At 41.9% G+C, this 7,743-nt stretch overlaps 1 protein-coding gene across 2 annotated transcripts; it reads right to left on the reverse strand.

Annotated features, from left to right (window-relative positions):
- Positions 1 to 1,891: 1,891 nt before the first annotated feature.
- On the reverse strand, positions 1,892 to 6,789 carry LOC112227136 (sorting nexin-16). Of its 2 annotated transcripts, none has more exons than XM_024391988.2 (8): positions 6,203 to 6,789; positions 5,773 to 6,112; positions 4,531 to 4,617; positions 3,914 to 4,062; positions 3,638 to 3,707; positions 3,108 to 3,244; positions 2,672 to 2,866; positions 1,892 to 2,402 (listed from the first exon to the last, which is right to left on the reverse strand). In XM_024391988.2, exons 2-8 carry the CDS (start codon positions 6,097 to 6,099, stop codon positions 2,303 to 2,305), a joined length of 1,065 nt encoding a protein of 354 aa, XP_024247756.1. In that variant the 5' UTR covers positions 6,100 to 6,112; positions 6,203 to 6,789; the 3' UTR covers positions 1,892 to 2,302. The 2 variants fall into 2 exon arrangements, with proteins under 2 accessions (XP_024247756.1, XP_024247755.1); XM_024391987.2 differs by having other exon boundaries at positions 5,773 to 6,115; positions 6,203 to 6,785.
- Positions 6,790 to 7,743: the final 954 nt, after the last annotated feature.

Below are 7,743 nucleotides of genomic sequence, written 5' to 3' on the forward strand. Positions count from 1 at the left end.
GGCAAGAGTGGAAAATGGTTGTCTAGCAATGATCAACAACCAATTTAACGGAGCTTGAAGAATTTTGACAAGAATAATGGGCCAATGTTGCACAATCCAGGTGTGAAAAGCTCTTAGAGACTTACCCAGAAAGACTAACAGATGTAATCACTGCCAAAGGTGCTTCTACAAAGTATTGACTCAGGGGTGTGAATACTTATGGAAATGAGATATTTCTGTATTTCATTTTCAATAAATGTGCAAACATTTCTAAAAACATGTTTTCACTTCGTCTTGATGGAGTATTGTGTGTAGCTGGGTGAGAGAAAAACATTTATTTAATCTGTTTTAAATTCAGGCTGTAACACAACAAAATGTGGAATAAGTCTAAGGGTATGAATGCTTTCTGAGGGCACGGTAGCTATTGCCCAACATCTATCCTCCATGGCCTCCTCTCAGTCATCACATACAAAACCAAACACAAATCTGACAATCAGGAATCTGATCTCCAGCAATGTGTAGTGTAAAGTATAGGGCCGGAAAGCATGGGGAAGGGGAAGAACATAATTTACAGATGTAGGATCTTAATTTAATAACCCAGTTGTGGGGTAAAACATGTAAAACATGTCATGTATTTGAGGTTTAAAATAGAAAAGTCCATTAATTACAATCCACATAATAATTCACACTTCCTGTTGCTGCAGGATTATTTTCCTGCTGTGGCGAACTGGCTCAAATTAAGATCCTACATCTGTATATCCAGGACATTGTGTATCTTTTTTTAGTTGAAACAGCAAGAAAGGAGTTCAACTGCATTCTGCTTAAAAATGTCTAACCGTGTCAAATCTTTGCACTTTTTATCACAGGTGTACATCTTGGGAGTGATTCCTCTTGGCACCCGGTGGTGAAATATATATATATCCCCATTGCATTTGTACTCTCAAAGTAGTGTTTCCTGTTCTTAAGCCCATGCTGTGACTGCATGGGAAGCACATGGAGCTGGAAGCTTTAGGTATCTGTAAGATGGAACGATATTTGGAAAATAATATGAAAATGGAAATACTAACAGGCGGTTTGTCCATTATAATGTACTTCACCTCATTTAAGTGAGTGATTTAAATTGACCCTTTTTATTACCTAAAACAAGCCCTGTGGATTTGGCCGTGAATATGTTCTTCATACTGTTTGTGGCGTATTCGGCATACAAGTGTGTGTGGGGGGGCAATAAATGAGGGGCCCAATATTCCTGAGGGCTATTATGTCAGTATCTGCTATTAGGCCAAGAGTAACAGGTAGCCTAACGGTCAGCCCAGTAACCAAAGGTTCACTGGTTTGAATACCTGGGCTGACAAGGTGAAAAATCTGTCTATGTGCCCTTGAGCAAGGCACATAATCTAAATTTGCTCCAGGGGTGCTGTAAAACAACACATTTCACTGCACCTATCTGTATGTGACAATAAAACATCTATTAGCGTTTGTGACAGAGCGGTTTCTGTTTTCTTCCCTCAAAATGTCCTACATCTAAGGCCCAGTGCTCTTTATTTTTCCCGTGTTAGATATTTCTGTGTCAAATTGTTCCTGTCCTCTTCCAAGAGTTTTACTCAGAGCTCGAATGATTCCACTTATGGGTGGTGGGAAGTGAATGTTAAGTTCCCGACACTTCAGCCTAGGGTTGACTGGACGTGTTAACAGCACCACCTTGTGGTGAAACAGTGGTCTTTATATTATTTCTACTTGCCTACCAGCACCTTCTCAAAATCAAATCTAAATCTTAGGTAGAAGAGGATGATCCTTTGGCTGGTGAAGTCAGGAGAAAACAAACTGTGGAACTGTATTTGTTCCTTGATTTTTGGGTTAATGTCTCTTGAAGTAAAGGGTTTGTGTTGTGTGTGACTCAATGACAGAACATAAAGCGTTTTAAGATCAATCAAGTTTATAAGTATTGCTTTTCGCAGGGAGGAGAACCTGAGTACAGTACTACAGTACTTAGCTTTGTAGAAAAGAGATTGATGTAAGGCAGTTAGACACATATTGCAGTATATCTTCACTTGATTATTATACAACCAAGGCATTAGATGAGAGCAGAACAAGTGTTGGAAATCAATACTCATATACAGTATATTACTAGAATCCTTAGACACACAGACCCCCCCCACACACACACACACCTTATATGAAAACGTCAATCACCCATTAACGCAGTCACTACAAGCAAGAATCTGTACATGAAGTCTATACACTCGTAGCTCATCATCAGTCCATCTTGGAATCATATACTTTTCCAGGTTCCAGGTCAGAATCAAATGCAGAATTCCACATCATTCTATGGAGTTGTTGAATTTATAAAAGCGTCTGGTGAACAATCAATGGCCGCAGATGACCAGTACGCCCCATGACCCTTGAGTGGCCCTTGGATTTCTGAGCTGGATTGACAGAGAGTAGGTAAAAGGTCAGAGGTCAAATTAAACATCTGTTACATCACGAAGCACAGAGACATAGATGAAATATCCTATTATGTCTCCATGAGAGGAGGTAAACAGTGATCTGTACATCATATGGGTCTGTTAATTGGAGTTTAAGATTATTTACAGATCAGATAACCTGTATAACATCTAGCTCAGGTTGGCACACGTAGCTCTGTGGACAGGAGAGATGGTTGTGTGTCTAAAGACACGAGATGTCAACGAGGTACCTTCTTCTTTCAGGACATGTCTCCTGGTCAGCCGCCAATGCAGTGGATGATCCCCTGTCTGTGTCTATGTCCGCCTCTCCGTCTGTGTCTCTGTGTCTGTCTGCGGCAGTGTCTGTGTCAGAGCTGTTCTCACTGCCTAGGGCTGATAGTCTGCTGCTCTCCGGAGTAAGGCCCTCTGGGCTGGGGGACTTACCACTGAGACAGAGGGACACCATGTTAACACACATACTGTACAAACACATACACAATACATACATCTAAAAGCCCACAGACAGGACACACACACACACACAACTGGATTGTGTGGTCAGATCATGTGGGAGATGGGGAGTACATCTTGCAATTTCCACGAGAACTCAGGACCCTTTTCAGACACGCAAACACACACTCGCCAGATTTCTAGGTCTTCAGACACTGAGAAAGAACAAATCCTCACTTCACTCTCTTCTCCAGGAGCCCAATGTGGGTCTGTCTCTCATCCAGGGCTGTTTTCAAAGAGTCAATCTCTCGCTGTTTCTCCGACAGGTCCCTCTGTAGACGGTGGTTGGTCTCCTCCAGCGTCTCACAGAAAGCCTGTCAGCAAGATTGCCACAATAAACCGAACCTGGATTATGTTCATGAGGCACCAAATGGAAGAAAACTGAATAAAACAGAGAGGAACTACCTAGACTTGTCCAATAAGAAAAGCTCATTTTTGTTTAATGTTAATAACATTTCCTGTCATATGCCCTACTGAACACAACCCTAGTACTATTTGGCTCAGTTGGTTGAAGTATGCTGCTTGCCACACAATTGTTAAATTATTCACAATTGACATTCCGAGACCATAGCATGGAGCCAGCTAAGTATTTGGTAGGTCTACTATCTTGATAAGATCTCTCTAGCAAAATACATGTGTTCTCAATGAGACTAACCTGGATTATTAAAAGGTTAATGATAATAAAAAGTACTGTAGAGATAGCTCACCCTGCTCTCCTCCAGGCTGTCAAAGGGGCCTGGCGGGTCATCCAGACAAAGGAACTGTCTGACCGCTTCACTGTGGGGGAAAAGGTCAAAGGTCAGAAAGACGACATGGACATCCTCCAATATAATTACGATATGTGAACTCACTGCAGATACACTCAAGAGTAGTATCAAACACACACGCACACACACAAAAGCCACACTCTTGATTTCTCTTGAAAACGACATGTGAGACAACCCTAGATAAAATAAAGGTGAAGGGGAAATGCTGAAGTCCACCTGTTGGTGAGATCTCTGTGTGCTATGAGGTTCTGTAGGAAGGCTTGTAGGCCTAACTGTCTCTCCTCCAGAAACTCCATGTCGTAGTTATCCTTGAACCAGCGCTTGGGTGGAAGGGCTAGTCTGAACCTGGGAAATAACTCCTTTAGCTGAGAGAAAAACACAGAGAGAGAGCAGTTCAATATTTTATTCACATAAATTGCTCCCTCAAGTTGGAGGGTGTCAAGTTGATTTTATTGATCTCCTCGTATGATCTCACCAATTTGGCCCATGATTTGGCACAATTAAATGAGTCACAGGGAGCCACACACAGAGACAAATACAAAGCACGCCATCTCCATCCATTTGGCAAATTTGACCATAATTCTATCCTCCTGATTCCTGCTTACAAGCATTAAATCAGGAAGCAGCAGTGACTCGGTCTAAAAAAAGTGGTCAGATGAAGCAGATGCTAAACTACTGGACTGTTTTCCGAGCACAGACTGGAATCTCTTCCTGGATTCTTCTGATGGCGCATGTGACAAATACAATTTGACTTGATAGAAATAGAATGGCCAGTTCATCCAGTGGAAGGGACTATTCAGAATTGAGCCCTGGTGTCTGCTGCAGAAGCTCACCTTATCGTTGAGTCTGGCGAAGTCTGTGTACCTTCTGAAGATCACCCAGTTCTCTTCCTCATTCCTTCTCACCAAGATTTTATACACCTGCAGTGAAAAATAGACCATGTTATTTTTGTAGCATATACTTTATGCCAGGGATCATCAATAGCGACGGAACTCTTTTTTCTTGAGCGGATGGTCGGGGGGCAGGAACATAATTACAAATCATTTGTAGACTGAAAATTGAGCGCAAGAAGCCCAAACAGATGTAATGTTTGACTAAAACATCATCATTTGAAACCTTGCTTACATTTGTATATGATGGCGTGTCTCCCTATTATGTGTGGGACTACTTGGGAACAGATATCTGAAATTACTTAGAGATGATTTCCTGGTATTTTTACAGTCTTTTATGTCCAACAATAAAAAATGTACAGAAGGACAAACAAAAAACATTTAATAGAAAACGTGGGGGGCCGAAAACCACTTTGGCCCCTGCCAGTTGGGCAACTCTGCTGTATACACACAAAGACATGGATGGAAGTAACCGCAGCCATAACACAATGTTTGTTCAGTTCTGTTAAAGGTATACTCTTATCAGATACTTATTGTATCTCTCAGCACCACTAATCTTTAGATACTACTTTAGTGAGTGTGTTATAAAACCAAGTCAACTACACACAAAAACACAGTATCTGATGCCATTTAAAAAAATATATATATATATATATATAATATATATATGAAAAGGAAGATAGAAATTACAAAGCAGCATCAATCTTTCTAAAAGGAGATTGTGGTTGTAAGAATAAAATACAGCTACCCTACCTAACTGAATCACACTCCACAGAGTCACTTCCTTGTGACTGGTTGTCTATCTCTGGTCATTTAACAACAGATGCTCATATCACACACACACACACACACACAATTAGTTCAGCCTTTTCCATGAATGAGAGCACACATGATAGAGGCAGTCACAAAATCATATGGAATTCAACCAGATGGGATGTTGATTATTAAATGTGCCTCCTATAACTCTTTAAAACAAAATGCTGCATGCTGCATGCTACAGTAACTACCATTTAATAACTGATGGAAAATTGAAACATGGATGGAACTTTTAAACCAAGTTCCCTGACATCATGTGTGCAGGATTTTTTGTCCCAGCTAAGTACCACCTGCTTCAACTAATTTGTTTAATCAAATAAGGTGTGATCATAGAATTACAATCAATTAATCATATGGGTGACTCCTTACCGTGAACTTTGCCCTCTCCTCCATGACCTCATAGCCCAGCAGGGTAGGGGTGAGGGGCCTCTCCCAACTGTCCCCTGGAGTACCATCCTCCTTGACCGACCCCTGCTCTCCTCCTCTGGATGTCCTGTACCCCTCGGGGCTGTAACACGCCTGGGGGAGGCTCGGACAGGCTACCGTGGCCCCCCAGGACCCAGTGGCCTTCACCCAGGGGGACTTTCCAGGAGGTGAAATGCCAGAGCTAGAGATAATTCCCAGGGGGGGGGTCCTCTTGGGCCAGGTCGGGGTCCGTTCCATGGGGACAGGCACTGGGACAAAGGGGGTGGCCATCTTACCTCTTCACCTTCTTGAATAATGAAGCAGAGAAACAGGAGCTTGAGTTGTTACATTGTGATCCATTTTCTGTTCGAGAGAGAGATATTTGGATACTCACATACTGTAGCCTATCCCTGGCTTTTAGAAACGAATTGCTCTGATTTGGAGAAGGAGATGTGGATACTGGACAGACCGGAGAAGATAGTCCGCATGCCTGACAGCTGTAGATGATAAAGAAACTAAGACATTCCAGTCAGATTCTCTGGAATCACCGACGTATGCATACCAGATGAAGTTCATGGACAGAACATCTGCATTGTCAATCACTCACTTCCCGCATTATCCTAGCGAAACAAGACGGAAAAATGACCCCTTCCGGGCATGGGCAGACGGATACGCTAACGTAAACATGATCATTCTTGCCGAGCATATTAGAAAGTTCAAAGTGTGAATATCCGACTCAAATAGGTTTATTTATCACTCAATGCTTTTATTGTAGCCTACTTTTGAGTGTTCACAAAATAATTATTAGATCAAAATCATTACACTTTGGCTAACTTTTATTTTTTTTTCTCTCCATTTAGCTAGTTTATGCAAAGACCCACCCCACTGGGCATACTGTTTGAATTGACGTTGTTTCCACAACAACCAACATGGAATAGACGTTGAATTACAGTCTGTATCCAGTGGGACAGCTCTGACAATTCACGCCTCTACAGTATGATGCCGCGTTCACATAGAACTACGAAACTCGCAATTCCCGACATGCCAACTGTTTGTAGCTATACACGTGCCGCGTTCAACGAAACAGCAAGTTTGACAATTCCGAGTTTCCTAGTTCCGACTAGCATAAGAACGCGGCATTAGTTTGGAAACTGTGGATGTCTACCAATTTTATTTGGTTCCCTCTCACGTCAGCTAGACATAAACGCGCACTTCTCTTTCACAATCGGTCACAAACAACATTGGAGCAAAATTCCCTTGTAGAGACCCATGTCCTTCAAAGTTATTTGAAAACAATCACGTCATGATACCCAAATATCTGGGAAATTCCCTAATAGATTGGAAAATCTACAATCCGCTTGCTTGAGTTTTCTATCTTGCTCCAGTGTCCTCTCTCAAAAAGCGAAAACATCAACTCTTACAAAGGCATCACCAAAATGTATTTGTATACTAGTTTTTGGGGGGGATAAACTATCAATGACAAACCAGACATGGATGTGTTTGGGTTAAATGCGGAAGACGCATTTCAGTTGAATGCATTCAGTTGTAGAACTGACTCCCTTTTCTTACTGTCCAGTAGACAAGACAATAGACCTGATCGGACAGCTCAGAGCTTCTGCTCTTTTCTGTCCATAAGAAACAATTGGATTGGTGGAAGAGGCAGGGCAGGCCAGGAGCAAGGAAGAGGGTGTGGTCAAGCAAGGCATCCCCGGAGGCTTAGATGCCCTAAGGTTTTTATCAGAACGGGCGTAGATTTGTGTCGCCTTTTTCTTTTCCCTACATGAGTTTGTGGTGTTTACTTTAAAAAATAAAATAGAAATAAAAAATAAAAGATAAAAAACTTCATTAAAATTATAGCTCACAACTGTGCAGGGGGAGAGGGGTGGGGGCGCTAAAGGAGTGCATTCACATATATCTACACACTTTCATACACAC

The sequence above is a fragment of the Oncorhynchus tshawytscha genome, linkage group LG28 (genome assembly GCF_018296145.1).
Source record: "Oncorhynchus tshawytscha isolate Ot180627B linkage group LG28, Otsh_v2.0, whole genome shotgun sequence".
Lineage (NCBI taxonomy): Eukaryota > Metazoa > Chordata > Actinopteri > Salmoniformes > Salmonidae > Oncorhynchus > Oncorhynchus tshawytscha.

Bases quoted from the DNA above. Each gene is read 5' to 3' on its own strand.
- LOC112227136 (XM_024391988.2), bottom strand. From the start codon at position 6,099: ATGGCCACCCCCTTTGTCCCAGTGCCTGTCCCCATGGAACGGACCCCG. The intron at 3,708-3,913 runs GTGGACTTCAGC...TTTCCCCCACAG, and splicing joins CACAGAGATCTCACCAACAG to TGAAGCGGTCAGACAGTTCC. The intron at 3,245-3,637 runs GTGAGCTATCTC...TCTTGCTGACAG, and splicing joins ACAGCCTGGAGGAGAGCAGG to GCTTTCTGTGAGACGCTGGA.